This window comes from Salvelinus fontinalis, chromosome 21 (genome assembly GCF_029448725.1).
Source record: "Salvelinus fontinalis isolate EN_2023a chromosome 21, ASM2944872v1, whole genome shotgun sequence".
Lineage (NCBI taxonomy): Eukaryota > Metazoa > Chordata > Actinopteri > Salmoniformes > Salmonidae > Salvelinus > Salvelinus fontinalis.
The window spans coordinates 12699780-12719210 of NC_074685.1; the positions used below are offsets into that span (position 1 = coordinate 12699780).

The 19431-nt window shown below is 44.9% G+C and overlaps 1 protein-coding gene across 4 annotated transcripts in view; it reads left to right on the forward strand.

Moving 5' to 3' along the window:
- The window catches only part of garnl3 (GTPase activating Rap/RanGAP domain like 3), a 234930-nt gene that overhangs the window by 91650 nt on the left and 123849 nt on the right, over positions 1-19431 (forward strand). For all 4 annotated transcript variants that reach the window (XM_055873909.1, XM_055873911.1, XM_055873912.1 and 1 more), the window contains exon 3: positions 2185-2259. In XM_055873909.1, the coding sequence (XP_055729884.1) occupies positions 2185-2259 (75 nt within the window). The remainder of the gene's footprint in view (positions 1-2184; positions 2260-19431) is intronic.

The following is a 19431-nucleotide window of genomic DNA, read 5'->3' on the forward strand; positions in this document are numbered from 1 at the left end:
CGTTAGAGGGAAGAGGGAAAAAGCAACTGAGTAGAGGGAGAAGATGGAGAGAGAGCAGAGAGGAGAGGTTCTGTGTTGGGTTGCCAGGCAACCAGGCTTTGTGCGGTATGAGGGGCAAGGGGGGTGAGAGGAGAGGAGGAGGGGAAGGTAAGGAGAGAGGATGTCATGTCTCCACAGTGAGAAGAAATGTCAGGTTGATGGAGAGACAGGTGAATCTGGCTACTTCCTCCTCTTTTGCTATGGAGAGTAGTAAACACAATCACACAACACAGTGGAAGAAGCTGGTCCTAGCAGGTCCTGTATTGTCACTGGAGGACCATTGTAAACAAAAGCTAGCATCCTTATTAGGACTGAGGACAACACAGAGGATGACTTACTGAGGCTGGGATTCAATCCGATGTGTTCGCATATACAGTAAACGTTGCATATGTCAGCTCAATAAAAACAAAGCACAATCGGGTTGAATCCCGGCCTATGGTTCAACTTCCCAGACAGAGATTAACTGTACCTGTACACAGCCTATCTGTAAATAGCACACCCGACTACCTCATCCCCATATTATTACTTACCCTCTTGCTCTTTGCACCCCAGTATCTCTACTTGCACATCATTATCTGCACATCTATCACTCCAGTATTAATGCTAAATTGTAATTATTTTCACCTCTAGGGCCTTACCTCCCTACTCTTCTACATTTACACTGTACATAGATCTTTCTATTTTTATTTTCTTTTGTGTTATTGACTGTACGTTGTTTATGTGTAACTCTGTGTTATTGTTTTTGTCACACTGCTTTGCTTTATCTTGTCCAGGTCACAGTTGTAAATGAGAACTTGTTCTCAACTGGCCTACCTGGTTAAATAAAGGTGAAATATATATATATATATTTTTAAATAAGCCATGTTTCTTATTCCAGAACTAGGCTTAAACTGTGTCCTGGAAACCGGCACTGAAAAAAACATCATTTAAACCCATGATTAATAGTTGTTCTGTGTTTAAAAGTGTTTATGCGTGTCTTAAAGAGGCAATCTGGGATTCGGAAAACAACAAGCGGTTCACCACTTGTTTTGGTAAACAGCTGAGGGATGGGGCTGGAGAAATGGAACCACTCTCCCATTTCAGGAACGCAATGTATCAGAGCACTTGAAGATATCACGAAAGGACTGTTAGACTGATTTGCAGTTTCACTCTCTCCTTGTCTGGTTTTCTGTCTCTCTTGTCCAGAGAGAGAGAGAGAGAGCGGGAGAGAGAGAGAAGAAAAAATTTGATAAAGAGGGGGGGGGGGGGGGGAATTAGATAAAATGACAAAGGAGAGAGAGATTTGGGTGGAAGAGGGGGTGGAGGAGAGATAGGGAACTAGAGAAGAATAGAACGGATGTGTAGGAAGGTGGGAAGAGGATTACTGCTTTAAAAAAGGGAACATTTTATGGGTTTAAAAGGGAAGAATATTGTCCTATAACATGTGTTGCGTCCCAAATGGCACCCTTTAACCTACTGCTGTTAACCAGAACCCTATGGGGCTGTATATTGGGAATTGTGTGCCAGTTGGGAAGCAGCAATGGTGTGTTCAGATGAATTGGTAGTGGTAATCTAGCCAACCACTAGAGACTATTGTGGTCACATGCTAATAATGTCAGTCATGTGTTCCTCTTTACTGTCATCCAGACTGTTGATGTCAGTTGTTCCACTTAGTTTCATTGTCTCATGTTAATGACTTTGATCTATTCCTTTCTTCCGCTCTCTGTTTCTCTCTCTCGCGCTGCTGTAACGCTGCTGTAAATGGAATGGGACTAGTTTGCGTTTGAATTCTCTATACATGAGATGAATTGTGCCAATCTCTCTCTCTCTCTCTCTCTCTCTCTCTCTCTCTCTCTCTCTCTCTCTCTCTCTCTCTCTCTCTCTCCTCTCCTCTCCTCTCCTCTCCTCTCCTCTCCTCTCCTCTCCTCTCCTCTCCTCTCCTCTCCTCTCCTCTCTCTCTCTCTCTCTCTCTCTCTCTCTTTCCCTCTCCCTCCCTCTCCTCTTTCTCCCTTTCTCTCTCTCTCCCTCTCCTCTTTCTCTCTCCCTCTCCTCTTTCTTTCTCTCTCTCCTTCTTCTCTTTCTCTCTATCGCTCCCTCTCCTCCTTTCTCTTTCTCTCTCTCTCTCCCTCTCCTCTTTCTTTCTCCCTCTCTTGCTCCTCCCTCTAGCTGATCTCTAGTGATGCAGATGGAGCCATACAGAGAGCGGGTCGTTTCCGAGTGGAGAATGGCTCATCAGATGAGGTGAGGACCCCTACACGCACCCACATACACACACTCACTGTAGAGTGTGAGAAGTCTATGGACATACACCAACACATGGATATTCACAGTTATTTATTTGGATCTACAATGACCCATACATGACGCATGCAATCACACACAGTCATGGGACATATGGGGACGTAGTGATCAGTGTGTGTGTGTGTGTGTGTGTGTGTGTGTGTGTGTGTGTGTGTGTGTGTGTGTGTGTGTGTGTGTGTGTGTGTGTGTGTGTGTGTGTGTGTGTGTGTGTGTGTGTGTGTGTGTGTGTGTGTGTTTTTGGTCATGAGCTGGTGAACAATTAAACAGTAAAAACTATGTCTTTGGATCAACCCCCAAAATAAATACTTTAACTGGTACCGGTTATGGAAATGACTACATGACTTTGAATCCAACCATCCCAATTGGAAAATACAACATTTGTTGAAACCAAATGATTTATTGCCAACTTTTTAATTTGATTATTACCCAACCTATATTTCAAGGTGAAACCTATTTCTCTCAACACTCAACCGACTTTTCCCTTTGGTTAAACCTAATAAATAACAAATACAAACTAATATTTATTGTAAATACAACCAATGTTTTCTACAATTAGCTTACAAAAAATAAATCCATTCCCTGTAAATCAAGAAATTAAGTTGGTTTAATAACTTCAAATAATGTTTCTAAACATATTCTTTACACAAGACTTTCACATTTAGTAGCCACGCATTGGCTGATGCGCCAAGTATGCTAATATCGGTCCCATGACTAAAATATGAGCATTTGGAAACAGTGCCTGGGTAGCTACACCAAAAGCATGGATTGTTGTCATACCTTGTCCATAGACTACTTACAGGGTAGGTAAAACCAATGTGTAATTTTGTAATTTGTTTGAACTATCCCTTTAACATAGAAACCTTATCAGGCTCTTTAAGTTTGAATAACGTATACAATAGACCACATTAACTGGAATGATATTCACTCTCACAAAAAGAACAAGCTTCATCTCTCTCTCATTCCCTTAATCTCTCTCGCATTCCCTTCATCTCTCTCTCATTCCCTTCATCTTTCTCTCATTCCCTTCATCTCTCTCTCATTCCCTTCATCTCTCTCTTATTCCCTTCATCTCTCTCTCATTCCATTCATCTCTCTCTCATTCCCTTCATCCCTCTCTCATTCCCTTCATCTCTCTCTCATTCCCTTCATCTTTCTCTCATTCCCTTCATCTCTCTCTCATTCCCTTCATCTCTCTCTTATTCCCTTCATCTCTCTCTCATTCCATTCATCTCTCTCTCATTGCCTTCATCTCTCTCTCATTCCCTTTATATCTCTCTCATTCCCTTCATCTCTCTCTCATTCCCTTCATCTCTCTCTCATTCCCTTCATCTCTCTCTCATTCCCTTCATCTCTCTCTCATTCCCTTCATCTTTCTCTCATTCCCTTCATCTCTCTCTCTCATTCCCTTCACCTTTCTCTCATTCCCTTCATCTCTCTCTCATTCCCTTCATATCTCTCTCATTCCCTTCATCTTTCTCTCATTCCCTTCATCTCTCTCTCATTCTCTTCACCTTTCTCTCATTCCCTTCATCTCTCTCTCATTCCCTTCATATCTCTCTCATTCCCTTCATCTTTCTCTCATTCCCTTCATCTCTCTCTCATTCTCTTCACCTTTCTCTCATTCCCTTCATCTTTCTCTCATTCCCTTCATCTCTCTCTCATTCCCTTCATCTTTCTCTCATTCCCTTCATCTCTCTCTCATTCCCTTCATCTCTCTCTTATTCCCTTCATCTCTCTCTCATTCCATTCATCTCTCTCTCATTGCCTTCATCTCTCTCATTCCCTTCATCTCTCTCTCATTCCCTTCATCTCTCTCTCATTCCCTTTATATCTCTCTCATTCCCTTCATCTCTCTCTCATTCCCTTCATCTCTCTCTCATTCCCTTCATCTCTCTCTCATTCCCTTCATCTCTCTCTCATTCCCTTCATCTTTCTCTCATTCCCTTCATCTCTCTCTCTCATTCCCTTCACCTTTCTCTCATTCCCTTCATCTCTCTCTCATTCCCTTCATATCTCTCTCATTCCCTTCATCTTTCTCTCATTCCCTTCATCTCTCTCTCATTCTCTTCACCTTTCTCTCATTCCCTTCATCTTTCTCTCATTCCCTTCATTTCTCTCTCATTCCCTTCACCTTTCTCTCATTCCCTTCATCTTTCTCTCATTCCCTTAATTTCTCTCTCATTCCCTTCACCTTTCTCTCATTCCCTTCACCTTTCTCTCATTCCCTTCATCTCTCTCTCAATCCCTTCATCTCTCTCTCATTCTCTTCACCTTTCTCTCATTCCCTTCATCTTTCTCTCATTCCCTTAATTTCTCTCTCATTCCCTTCACCTTTCTCTCATTCCCTTCACCTTTCTCTCATTCCCTTCATCTCTCTCTCAATCCCTTCATCTCTCTCTCATTCCCTTCCCCTTTATCTCATTCCCTTCATCTTTCTCTCATTCCTTTCATATCTCTCTCATTCCCTTCATCTTTCTCTCATTCCCTTCATCTCTCTCTCTCTCATTCCCTTCATCTTTCTCTCATTCCCTTCATTTCTCTCTCATTCCCTTCATCTTTCTCTCATTCCCTTCATCTTTCTCTCATTCCCTTCATCTTTCCCTCATTCCCTTCATCTCTCTCTCTCATTCCCTTCATCTCTCTCTCATTCCCTTCATCTTTCTCTCATTCCCTTCATCTTTCTCTCATTCCCTTCATCTTTCCCTCATTCCCTTCATCTCTCTCTCTCATTCCCTCACTCCATTAATGTTTTGTTCCTTCCTCCCATGTCTGTTTTGCGCTCTAACTTTCTGTTTATATCTCTTTCTACATTTGTCTTCCACTCGCTCCTTCTGTTTCAACTCTCTGTCCCGCCTTCCCTTCCTTTCTCCCGCCGCTGTCTCTTCCTTCCTAACCTAACATAGCAGGCATCTTTCTGGTCCTGACGAGAGAAAAAAAAGTTTGGGGAGGTTCCTTCTGCACTGTTGAACCAATCCAGTGTCAGCTTGTTAACGTCAAAAAGCGGAAGTCGCGGCACAGGTTGGCTACCCCTGTCTCTTTCTGAGTAACTTTAATACATGAACAAATGGCTCTCCTCCTGTCTGACAATATGTAGGTGTTAACCTAGAAAACATTTGTTTCATTGAATCGAGAATTCCATCCCCCCATGTCTTTACCATATATGGTTAAAAATTGACAGACTATTTCCTCAGAGGTTTTAGCATGATTAGAGTGAATAGAATGTCATTATGGCCATGGTCAAAAAGTGGTCGCTGCTCAATAGAACTCTGTCACTGCTCCGCGGGCAGAACGACGCTTACTTCCAACGTCAACTGACAAGCTAGCTAGTGGCTGCAGGTTCCTGTGTGATAACATTGGGTTTTTCTAAATGAAATCTACGGAATAGAAAACAAAATTGGGTCTATATATTTATTAATTTACAAAGCTAACAGTCGACAATCTGCTCCAGCTTTCATGGTATATCTCTGAGTCTTTCCCTTTAAATTGCCAAAAAACGTCCCCTCTCAACATTGATTGACCGGGGTCAGAGGAATAGAAAGGATCTGGTAATGAAAATGACGAGGGTATCAAGTTAATTTTGACCTGTCCAAACCGTGGAAACGCTTCCAAATGTTACTACCTCCAAACGCTTCCAAATGTTACTACCTCCCAACTCTGAAAAATGTTACTACCTCCCAACTCTGAAAAATGTTACTACCTCCCAACGATTCCAAATGTTACTACCTCCCAAAGCTTCCAAATGTTACTACCTCCCAATGCTTCCAAATGTTACTACCTCCCAAAGCTTCCAAATGTTACTACCTCCCAATGCTTCCAAATGTTACTACCTCCCAAAACTTCCAAATGTTACTACCTCCCAACTCTGAAAAATGTTACTACCTCCCAACTCTGAAAAATGTTACTACCTCCCAACGATTCCAAATGTTACTACCTCCCAAAGCTTCCAAATGTTACTACCTCCCAATGCTTCCAAATGTTACTACCTCCCAAAGCTTCCAAATGTTACTACCTCCCAATGCTTCCAAATGTTACTACCTCCCAAAGCTTCCAAATGTTACTACCTCCCAACGCTTCCAAATGTTACTACCTCCCAAAGCTTCCAAATGTTACTACCTCCCAACGCTTCCAAATGTTACTACCTCCCAAAGCTTCCAAATGTTACTACCTCCCAAAGCTTCCAAATGTTACTACCTCCCAAAGCTTCCAAATGTTACTACCTCCCAATGCTTCCAAATGTTACTACCTCGCAACGCTTCCAAATGTTTCTTCCTCCCAAAGCTTCCAAATGTTACTACCTCCCAAAGCTTCCAAATGTTACTACCACCCAACGATTCCAAATGTTACTACCTCCTAACACTGAAAAATGTTACTACCTCCCAACACTTCCAAATGTTACTACCTCCCAACGCTTCCAAATGTTACTACCTCCCAAAGCTTCCAAATGTTACTACCTCCCAAAGCTTCCAAATGTTACTACCTCCCAACGCTTCCAAATGTTACTACCTTCCAACGCTTCCAAATGTTACTACCTCCCAACGCTTGCAAATGTTACTACCTCCCAACGCTTGCAAATGTTACTACCTCCCAAAGCTTCCAAATGTTACTACCTTCCAACGCTTCCAAATGTTACTACCTCCCAAAGCTTCCAAATGTTACTACCTCCCAACGCTTCCAAATGTTACTACCTCCCAACGCTTCCAAATGTTACTACCTCCCAACGCTTGCAAATGTTACTACCTCCCAACGCTTCCAAATGTTACTACCTCCCAAAGCTTCCAAATGTTACTACCTCCCAACGCTTCCAAATGTTACTACCTCCCAAAGCTTCCAAATGTTACTACCTCCCAATGCTTCCAAATGTTACTACCTCGCAACGCTTCCAAATGTTTCTTCCTCCCAAAGCTTCCAAATGTTACTACCTCCCAAAGCTTCCAAATGTTACTACCGCCCAACGATTCCAAATGTTACTACCTCCTAACGCTGAAAAATGTTACTACCTCCCAACGCTTCCAAATGTTACTACCTCCCAACGCTTCTAAATGTTACTACCTCCCAAAGCTTCCAAATGTTACTACCTCCCAACGCTTCCAAATGTTACTACCTCCCAAAGCTTCCAAATGTTACTACCTCCCAACGCTTCCAAATGTTACTACCTCCCAACGCTTCCAAATGTTACTACCTCCCAACGCTTCCAAATGTTACTACCTCCCAACGCTTCCAAATGTTACTACCTCCCAAAGCTTCCAAATGTTACTACCTCCCAAAGCTTCCAAATGTTACTACCTTCCAACGCTTCCAAATGTTACTACCTCCCAACGCTTGCAAATGTTACTACCTCCCAACGCTTGCAAATGTTACTACCTCCCAAAGCTTCCAAATGTTACTACCTTCCAACGCTTCCAAATGTTACTACCTCCCAAAGCTTCCAAATGTTACTACCTCCCAACGCTTCCAAATGTTACTACCTCCCAACGCTTGCAAATGTTACTACCTCCCAACGCTTCCAAATGTACTACCTCCCAACGCTTCCAAATGTTACTACCTTCCAACGCTTGCAAATGTTACTACCTTCCAACGCTTCCAAATGTTACTACCTCCCAAAGCTTCCAAATGTTACTACCTTCCAACGCTTCCAAATGTTACTACCTCCCAACGCTTGCAAATGTTACTACCTCGCAACGCTTCCAAATGTTACTACCTTCCAACGCTTCCAAATGTTACTACCTCCCAAAGCTTCCAAATGTTACTACCTCCCAAAGCTTCCAAATGTTACTACCTCCCAAAGCTTCCAATTGTTACTACCTCCCAACGCTGAAAAATATTACTACCTCCCAACGCTGAAAAATATTACTACCTCCCAACGCTTCCAAATGTTACTACCTCCCAACTCTTCCAAATGTTACTACCTCCCAAAGCTTCCAAATGTTACTACCTCCCATCACTTCCAAATGTTACTACCTCCCAACGCTTCCAAATGTTACTACCTCCCAAAGCTTCCAAATGTTACTACCTCCCAACGCTTCCAAATGTTACTACCTCCCAACGCTTCCAAATGTTACTACCGCCCAAAGCTTCGAAATGTTACTACCTTCCAATGCTTCCAAATGTTACTACCTCCCAACGATTCCAAATGTTACTACCTCCCAAAGCTTCCAAATGTTACTACCTCCCAACGCTTCCAAATGTTACTACCTCCCAACGCTTCCAAATGTTACTACCTCCCAAAGCTTCGAAATGTTACTACCTTCCAACGCTTCCAAATGTTACTACCTCCCAAAGCTTCCAAATGTTACTACCTCCCAACGCTTCCAAATGTTACTACCTTCCAACGCTTCCAAATGTTACTACCTCCCAAAGCTTCCAAATGTTACTACCTGTCACGCCCTGGCCTTTTTATTCTTTGTTTTCTTTATTATTTTAGTTAGGTCAGGGTGTGACATGGGTAATGTTTATGTTTTGTTGGTTTTGGGTGTTTATTTGGTAAAGGGGTTATGGGGTGTAGTAGATGGTTTTGTGTTGAGTGTATATGTCTAGTGTTGTCTATGTTGGTTAGTTATCTAGGAGAGTCTATGGTTACCTGAATGAGTTCCCAATTAGAGACAGCTGATTTCGGTTGTCTCTGATTGGGAGCCTTATTTAGGGTAGCCATAGGCTCTCATTGGTTGTGGGTAATTGTCTATGTAAGAACGTTAGTAGCCTGTATGTTTGTGCACAACGTTTGTAGCTTCACGGTCGTTTTGTTGTTTTGTTGTTTTGTTAAAGTGTTTTTGTGTCGTGTTCATCTTCGTGTTATAATAAAAGAAGATGGCTTATTTTCCAAAAGCTGCATTTTGGTCCGTTAATCCGCCACACGATCGTGACAGAATTACCCACCATAGGACCAAGCGGCATGGAAGGCGGCAACAGGACCTACCTACACAGGATCTCTGGAGTTGGGAGGACGAATTGGAAAGAGATGGACCTTGGGATCAACCTGGAGAATATCGCCTCCCTCGTGAAGAGCTGGAGGCAGCGAAAGCCGAGAGGAGGCGATATGAGGAGGCAGCACGGAGACAAGGCTGGAAACCCGTGAGTACACCCCAAAAATTTCTTGGGGGGGGCCTTAAAGGGAGTGTGGCGAAGTCAGGTAGGAAACCTGCGCCTACTCCCTGTACTTACCGTGGAGAGCGGGAGTACGGGCAGACACCGTGTTACGCAGTAGAGCGCACGGTGTCTCCTGTACGCGTGCATAGCCCGGTTCGGTACATTTCAGCTCCACGTATCGGCCGGGCTAGACTGAGCGTTGAGCCGTATGTCATGAAGCCGGCCCAACGCATCTGGTCACCAGTGCGTCTCCTCGGGCCGGCGTACATGGCACCAGCCTTACGCATGGTGTCCCCGGTTCGCCTACATAGGCCGGTGCGGGTTATTCCACCTCCCCGCACTGGTCAGGCGACGGGGAGCATAGAACCAGGTAAGGTTGGGCAGGCTCGGCGTTCAAGGGAGCCAGTACGCCTGCACGGTCCGGTATTTCCGGCGCCACCTCCCCGCCCCAATCCAGTACCACCAGTGCCTCCTCCACGCACTAGCTATATGGTGCGTGTCTCCAGCCCTTTACCACCAGTGTCTAAACCACGCACCAAGCCTCCTGTGTGTCCCCAGAGTCCTGTGCGTCCTGTTGCTGCTCCCCGCACTAGCCCTGAGATGCGTGTCTCCAGCCCGGTGCCACCAGTCCCGGCACCACGCACCAGGCCTACAGTGCGCCTCAGCCGGCAGGAGTCTGCCGTCTGCACAGCGTTGACTGAACTGCTCGTCTCCCCAGCGCCATCTGAGCCATCCGTCTCCCCAGCGCCATCTGAGCCATCCGTCTCCCCAGCGCCATCTGAGCCATCCGTCTGCAATGAGCCTGCAAAGCCGCCCGTCTGCCATGAGCCTGCAAAGCCGCCCGTCTGCCATGAGCCCACTGAGCCGTCCGCCAGACAGGAGCCGCTAGAGCCGCCAGCCAGACAGGAGCCGCTAGAGCCGTCCGTCAGACAGGATCTGCCAGAGCCGCCAACCAGACAGGATCTGCCAGAGCCGCCAACCAGACAGGATCTGCCAGAGCCGCCAACCAGACAGGAGCAGCCAGATCAGTCAGCCAGCCATGAGCAGCCAGATCCGTCAGCTAGCCATGAGCAGCCAGATCCGTCAGCTAGCCATGAGCAGCCAGATCCGTCGGCTAGCCATGAGCAGCCAGATCCGTCGGCTAGCCATGAGCAGCCAGATCCGTCAGCTAGCCATGAGCAGCCAGATCCGTCAGCTAGCCATGAGCAGCCAGATCCGTCAGCTAGCCATGAGCAGCCAGATCCGTCAGCTAGCCATGAGCAGCCAGATCCGTCAGCTAGCCATGAGCAGCCAGATCCGTCAGCTAGCCATGAGCAGCCAGATCCGTCAGCTAGCCATGAGCAGCCAGATCCGTCAGCTAGCCATGAGCAGCCAGATCCGTCAGCTAGCCATGAGCAGCCAGATCCGTCAGCCAGCCATGAGCAGCCAGATCCGTCAGCCAGCCATGAGCAGCCAGATCCGTCAGCCAGCCATGAGCAGCCAGATCCGTCAGCCAGCCATGAGCAGCCAGATCCGTCAGCCAGCCATGAGCAGCCAGATCAGTTAGCCAGCCATGAGCAGCCAGATCCGTTAGCCAGCCATGAGCAGCCAGATCTGTCAGCCAGCCATGGGCCGTCCCTCAGTCCGGAGCTGCAGTCCCTCAGTCCGGAGCTGCAGTCCCTCAGTCCGGAGCTGCCATTCCTCAGTCCGGAGCTGCCCCTTACCCTGGAGCTGCCCCTTACCCTGGTGCTGCCCCTTACCCTGGTGCTGCCCCTTACCCTGGTACTGCCCCTGACCCTGGTACTGCCCCTGACCCTGGTACTGCCCCTTACCCTGGTACTGGTCCTTGGTCCGGAGCTGTCCCTTAGTCCGGAACTCCCCCTTAATGCAATGGGGTTAATGTGGAGGGGGGTCGTTTGGAGGAAGCCTAGGAGGTGGTTAGGTACTGTGGTGACGTGGGGACTACGACCAGAGCCGGAGCCGCCACCGTGGAGGGGAGCCCACCCAGACCCTCCCCTAGACTGTGTATGGTGCGCCCGGAGTTCGCGCCTCAAGGGGGGGGTTATGTCACGCCCTGGCCTTTTTATTCTTTGTTTTCTTTATTATTTTAGTTAGGTCAGGGTGTGACATGGGTAATGTTTATGTTTTGTTGGTTTTGGGTGTTTATTTGGTAAAGGGGTTATGGGGTGTAGTAGATGGTTTTGTGTTGAGTGTATATGTCTAGTGTTGTCTATGTTGGTTAGTTATCTAGGAGAGTCTATGGTTACCTGAATGAGTTCCCAATTAGAGACAGCTGATTTCGGTTGTCTCTGATTGGGAGCCTTATTTAGGGTAGCCATAGGCTCTCATTGGTTGTGGGTAATTGTCTATGTAAGAACGTTAGTAGCCTGTATGTTTGTGCACAACGTTTGTAGCTTCACGGTCGTTTTGTTGTTTTGTTGTTTTGTTAAAGTGTTTTTGTGTCGTGTTCATCTTCGTGTTATAATAAAAGAAGATGGCTTATTTTCCAAAAGCTGCATTTTGGTCCGTTAATCCGCCACACGATCGTGACACTACCTCCCAAAGCTTCCAAATGTTACTACCTCCCAAAGCTTCCAAATGTTACTACCTCCCAAAGCTTCCAAATGTTACTACCTCCCAAAGCTTCCAAATGTTACTACCTCCCAACGCTTGCAAATGTTACTACCTTCCAACGCTTCCAAATGTTACTACCTCCCAAAGCTTCCAAATGTTTCTACCTTCCAACGCTTCCAAATGTTACTACCTCCCAACGCTTGCAAATGTTACTACCTCGCAACGCTTCCAAATGTTACTACCTTCCAACGCTTCCAAATGTTACTACCTCCCAAAGCTTCCAAATGTTACTACCTCCCAAAGCTTCCAAATGTTACTACCTCCCAAAGCTTCCAAATGTTACTACCTCCCAAAGCTTCCAAATGTTACTACCTCCCAACGCTGAAAAATGTTACTACCTCCAACGCTGAAAAATGTTACTACCTCCCAACGCTTCCAAATGTTACTACCTCCCAAAGCTTCCAAATGTTACTACCTCCCAAAGCTTCCAAATGTTACTACCTCCCATCGCTTCCAAATGTTACTACCTCCCAAAGCTTCCAAATGTTATTACCTCCCAACGCTTCCAAATGTTACTTCCTCCCAACGCTTCCAAATGTTACTACCGCCCAAAGCTTCGAAATGTTACAACCTTCCAATGCTTCCAAATGTTACTACCTCCCAACGATTCCAAATGTTACTACCTCCCAAAGCTTCCAAATGTTACTACCTCCCAACGCTTCCAAATGTTACTACCTCCCAACGCTTCCAAATGTTACTACCTCCCAAAGCTTCGAAATGTTACTACCTTCCAACGCTTCCAAATGTTACTACCTCCCAAAGCTTCCAAATGTTACTACCTCCCAACGCTTCCAAATGTTACTACCTTCCAACGCTTCCAAATGTTACTACCTCCCAAAGCTTCCAAATGTTTCTACCTCCCAAAGCTTCCAAATGTTACTACCTCCCAAAGCTTCCAAATGTTACTACCGCCCAACGATTCCAAATGTTACTACCTCCTAACGCTGAAAAATGTTACTACCTCCCAACGCTTCCAAATGTTACTACCTCCCAACGCTTCCAAATGTTACTACGTCCCAAAGCTTCCAAATGTTACTACCTCCCAACGCTTCCAAATGTTACTACCTCCCAAAGCTTCCAAATGTTACTACCTCCCAACGCTTCCAAATGTTACTACCTCCCAAAGCTTCCAAATGTTACTACCTCCCAAAGCTTCCAAATGTTACTACCTCCCAACGCTTCCAAATGTTACTACCTCCCAACGCTTCCAAATGTTACTACCTCCCAACGCTTCCAAATGTTACTACCTCCCAAAGCTTCCAAATGTTACTACCTCCCAAAGCTTCCAAATGTTACTACCTCCCAAAGCTTCCAAATGTTACTACCTCCCAAAGCTTCCAAATGTTACTACCTCCCAAAGCTTCCAAATGTTACTACCTCCCAAAGCTTCCAAATGTTACTACCTCCCAACGCTGAAAAATATTACTACCTCCCAACGCTGAAAAATATTACTACCTCCCAACGCTGAAAAATGTTACTACCTCCCAACGCTTCCAAATGTTACTACCTCCCAACGCTTCCAAATGTTACTACCTCCCAAAGCTTCCAAATGTTACTACCTCCCAACGCTTCCAAATGTTACTACCTCCCAACGCTTCCAAATGTTACTACCGCCCAAAGCTTCGAAATGTTACTACCTTCCAAAGCTTCCAAATGTTACTACCTCCCAACGCTTCCAAATGTTACTACCTCCCAACGCTTCCAAATGTTACTACCTCCCAAAGCTTCGAAATGTTACTATCTTCCAACGCTTCCAAATGTTACTACCTCCCAAAGCTTCCAAATGTTACTACCTCCCAACGCTTTCAAATGTTTCTACCTTCCAACGCTTCCAAATGTTCATACCTCCCAAAGCTTCCAAATGTTACTACCTCCCAAAGCTTCCAAATGTTACTACCTCCCAAAGCTTCCAAATGTTACTACCTCCCAAAGCTTCCAAATGTTACTACCTCCCAAAGCTTCCAAATGTTACTACCTCCCAAAGCTTCCAAATGTTACTACCTCCCAACGCTTGCAAATGTTACTACCTTCCAACGCTTCCAAATGTTACTACCTCCCAAAGCTTCCAAATGTTACTACCTTCCAACGCTTCCAAATGTTACTACCTCCCAAAGCTTCCAAATGTTACTACCTCCCAAAGCTTCCAAATGTTACTACCTCCCATCCCTTCCAAATGTTACTACCTCCCAACGCTTCCAAATGTTACTACCTCCCAACGCTTCCAAATGTTACTTCCTCCCAACGCTTCCAAATGTTACTACCGCCCAAAGCTTCGAAATGTTACAACCTTCCAATGCTTCCAAATGTTACTACCTCCCAACGATTCCAAATGTTACTACCTCCCAAAGCTTCCAAATGTTACTACCTCCCAACGCTTCCAAATGTTACTACCTCCCAACGCTTCCAAATGTTACTACCTCCCAAAGCTTCGAAATGTTACTACCTTCCTACGCTTCCAAATGTTACTACCTCCCAAAGCTTCCAAATGTTACTACCTCCCAACGCTTCCAAATGTTACTACCTTCCAACGCTTCCAAATGTTACTACCTCCCAAAGCTTCCAAATGTTTCTTCCTCCCAAAGCTTCCAAATGTTACTACCTCCCAAAGCTTCCAAATGTTACTACCTCCCAAAGCTTCCAAATGTTACTACCTCCCAAAGCTTCCAAATGTTACTACCTCCCAACGCTTCAGAATGTTACTACCTTCCAACGCTTCCAAATGTTACTACCTCCCAAAGCTTCCAAATGTTTCTTCCTCCCAAAGCTTCCAAATGTTTCTTCCTCCCAAAGCTTCCAAATGTTACTACCGCCCAACGATTCCAAATGTTACTACCTCCTAACGCTTCCAAATGTTACTACCTCCCAAAGCTTCCAAATGTTACTACCTCCCAAAGCTTCCAAATGTTACTACCTCCCATCGCTTCCAAATGTTACTACCTCCCAAAGCTTCCAAATGTTACTACCTCCCAACGCTTCCAAATGTTACTACCTCCCAAAGTTTCGAAATGTTACTACCTTCCAACGCTTCCAAATGTTACTACCTCCCAAAGCTTCCAAATGTTACTACCTCCCAACGCTTCCAAATGTTACTACCTTCCAACGCTTCCAAATGTTACTACCTCCCAAAGCTTCCAAATGTTTCTTCCTCCCAAAGCTTCCAAATGTTACTACCTCCCAAAGCTTCCAAATGTTACTACCTCCCAAAGCTTCCAAATGTTACTACCTCCCAATGCTTCCAAATGTTACTACCTCTCAAAGCTTCCAAATGTTACTACCTCCCAATGCTTCCAAATGTTACTACCTCCCAAAGCTTCCAAATGTTACTACCTCCCAACGCTTCCAAATGTTACTACCTCCCAAAGCTTCCAAATGTTACTACCTCCCAACGCTTCCAAATGTTACTACCTCCCAAAGCTTCCAAATGTTACTACCTCCCAACGCTTCCAAATGTTACTACCTCCCAAAGCTTCCAAATGTTACTACCTCCCAATGCTTCCAAATGTTACTACCTCGCAACGCTTCCAAATGTTTCTTCCTCCCAAAGCTTCCAAATGTTACTACCTCCCAAAGCTTCCAAATGTTACTACCGCCCAACGATTCCAAATGTTACTACCTCCTAACGCTGAAAAATGTTACTACCTCCCAACGCTTCCAAATGTTACTACCTCCCAACGCTTCCAAATGTTACTACGTCCCAAAGCTTCCAAATGTTACTACCTCCCAACGCTTCCAAATGTTACTACCTCCCAAAGCTTCCAAATGTTACTACCTCCCAACGCTTCCAAATGTTACTACCTCCCAAAGCTTCCAAATGTTACTACCTCCCAAAGCTTCCAAATGTTACTACCTCCCAACGCTTCCAAATGTTACTACCTCCCAACGCTTCCAAATGTTACTACCTCCCAAAGCTTCCAAATGTTACTACCTCCCAAAGCTTCCAAATGTTACTACCTCCCAAAGCTTCCAAATGTTACTACCTCCCAAAGCTTCCAAATGTTACTACCTCCCAAAGCTTCCAAATGTTACTACCTCCCAAAGCTTCCAAATGTTACTACCTCCCAACGCTGAAAAATATTACTACCTCCCAACGCTGAAAAATATTACTACCTCCCAACGCTGAAAAATGTTACTACCTCCCAACGCTGAAAAATGTTACTACCTCCCAACGCTTCCAAATGTTACTACCTCCCAACGCTTCCAAATGTTACTACCTCCCAAAGCTTCCAAATGTTACTACCTCCCAACGCTTCCAAATGTTACTACCTCCCAACGCTTCCAAATGTTACTACCGCCCAAAGCTTCGAAATGTTACTACCTCCCAATGCTTCCAAATGTTACTACCTCCCAACGATTCCAAATGTTACTACCTCCCAAAGCTTCCAAATGTTACTACCTCCCAACGCTTCCAAATGTTACTACCTCCCAACGCTTCCAAATGTTACTACCTCCCAAAGCTTCGAAATGTTACTATCTTCCAACGCTTCCAAATGTTACTACCTCCCAAAGCTTCCAAATGTTACTACCTCCCAACGCTTCCAAATGTTTCTACCTTCCAACGCTTCCAAATGTTACTACCTCCCAAAGCTTCCAAATGTTACTACCTCCCAAAGCTTCCAAATGTTACTACCTCCCAAAGCTTCCAAATGTTACTACCTCCCAAAGCTTCCAAATGTTACTACCTCCCAAAGCTTGCAAATGTTACTACCTCCCAACGCTTGCAAATGTTACTACCTTCCAACGCTTCCAAATGTTACTACCTCCCAAAGCTTCCAAATGTTACTACCTTCCAACGCTTCCAAATGTTACTACCTCCCAAAGCTTCCAAATGTTACTACCTCCCAAAGCTTCCAAATGTTACTACCTCCCATCCCTTCCAAATGTTACTACCTCCCAACGCTTCCAAATGTTACTACCTCCCAAAGCTTCCAAATGTTATTACCTCCCAACGCTTCCAAATGTTACTTCCTCCCAACGCTTCCAAATGTTACTACCGCCCAAAGCTTCGAAATGTTACAACCTTCCAATGCTTCCAAATGTTACTACCTCCCAACGATTCCAAATGTTACTACCTCCCAAAGCTTCCAAATGTTACTACCTCCCAACGCTTCCAAATGTTACTACCTCCCAACGCTTCCAAATGTTACTACCTCCCAAAGCTTCGAAATGTTACTACCTTCCTACGCTTCCAAATGTTACTACCTCCCAAAGCTTCCAAATGTTACTACCTCCCAACGCTTCCAAATGTTACTACCTTCCAACGCTTCCAAATGTTACTACCTCCCAAAGCTTCCAAATGTTTCTTCCTCCCAAAGCTTCCAAATGTTACTACCTCCCAAAGCTTCCAAATGTTACTACCTCCCAAAGCTTCCAAATGTTACTACCTCCCAAAGCTTCCAAATGTTACTACCTCCCAACGCTTCAGAATGTTACTACCTTCCAACGCTTCCAAATGTTACTACCTCCCAAAGCTTCCAAATGTTACTACCTCCCAAAGCTTCCAAATGTTACTACCTCCCAAAGCTTCCAAATGTTACTACCTCCCAAAGCTTCCAAATGTTACTACCTCCCAACGCTTGCAAATGTTACTACCTTCCAACGCTTCCAAATGTTACTACCTTCCAACGCTTCCAAATGTTACTACCTCCCAAAGCTTCCAAATGTTACTACCTTCCAACGCTTCCAAATGTTACTACCTCCCAAAGCTTCCAAATGTTACTACCTCCCAAAGCTTCCAAATGTTACTACCTCCCATCCCTTCCAAATGTTACTACCTCCCAAAGCTTCCAAATGTTATTACCTCCCAACGCTTCCAAATGTTACTTCCTCCCAACGCTTCCAAATGTTACTACCTCCCAAAGCTTCCAAATGTTACTACCTCCCAAACGCTTCGAAATGTTACTACCTCCCAACGCTTCCAAATGTTACTACCTCCCAAAGCTTCGAAATGTTACTACCTTCCTACGCTTCCAAATGTTACTACCTCCCAACGCTTCCAAATGTTACTACCTTCCAACGCTTCCAAATGTTACTACCTCCCAAAGCTTCCAAATGTTACTACCTCCCAAAGCTTCCAAATGTTACTACCTCCCAAAGCTTCCAAATGTTACTACCTCCCAACGCTGAAAAATGTTACTACCTCCAACGCTTCCAAATGTTACTACCTCCCAAAGCTTCCAAATGTTACTACCTCCCAAAGCTTCCAAATGTTACTACCCCCCATCGCTTCCAAATGTTACTACCTCCCAAAGCTTCCAAATGTTATTACCTCCCAACGCTTCCAAATGTTACTTCCTCCCAACGCTTCCAAATGTTACTACCGCCCAAAGCTTCGAAATGTTACAACCTTCCAATGCTTCCAAATGTTACTACCTCCCAACGATTCCAAATGTTACTACCTCCCAAAGCTTCCAAATGTTACTACCTCCCAACGCTTCCAAATGTTACTACCTCCCAACGCTTCCAAATGTTACTACCTCCCAAAGCTTCGAAATGTTACTACCTTCCAACGCTTCCAAATGTTACTACCTCCCAAAGCTTCCAAATGTTACTACCTCCCAACGCTTCCAAATGTTACTACCTTCCAACGCTTCCAAATGTTACTACCTCCCAAAGCTTCCAAATGTTACTACCTCCCAAAGCTTCCAAATGTTACTACCTCCCAACGCTTCCAAATGTTACTACCTCCCAAAGCTTCCAAATGTTACTACCTCCCAATGCTTCCAAATGTTACTACCTCCCAACGCTTCAGAATGTTACTACCTTCCAACGCTTCCAAATGTTACTACCTCCCAAAGCTTCCAAATGTTTCTTCCTCCCAAAGCTTCCAAATGTTACTACCTCCCAAAGCTTCCAAATGTTACTACCGCCCAACGATTCCAAATGTTACTACCTCCTAACGCTTCCAAATGTTACTACCTCCCAAAGCTTCCAAATGTTACTACCTCCCAAAGCTTCCAAATGTTACTACCTCCCATCGCTTCCAAATGTTACTACCTCCCAAAGCTTCCAAATGTTATTACCTCCCAACGCTTCCAAATGTTACTTCCTCCCAACGCTTCCAAATGTTACTACCTCCCAACGCTTCCAAATGTTACTACCTCCCAAAGCTTCGAAATGTTACTACCTTCCTACGCTTCCAAATGTTACTACCTCCCAAAGCTTCCAAATGTTACTACCTCCCAACGCTTCCAAATGTTACTACCTTCCAACGCTTCCAAATGTTACTACCTCCCAAAGCTTCCAAATGTTTCTTCCTCCCAAAGCTTCCAAATGTTACTACCTCCCAAAGCTTCCAAATGTTACTACCTCCCAAAGCTTCCAAATGTTACTACCTCCCAAAGCTTCCAAATGTTACTACCTCCCAACGCTTCAGAATGTTACTACCTTCCAACGCTTCCAAATGTTACTACCTCCCAA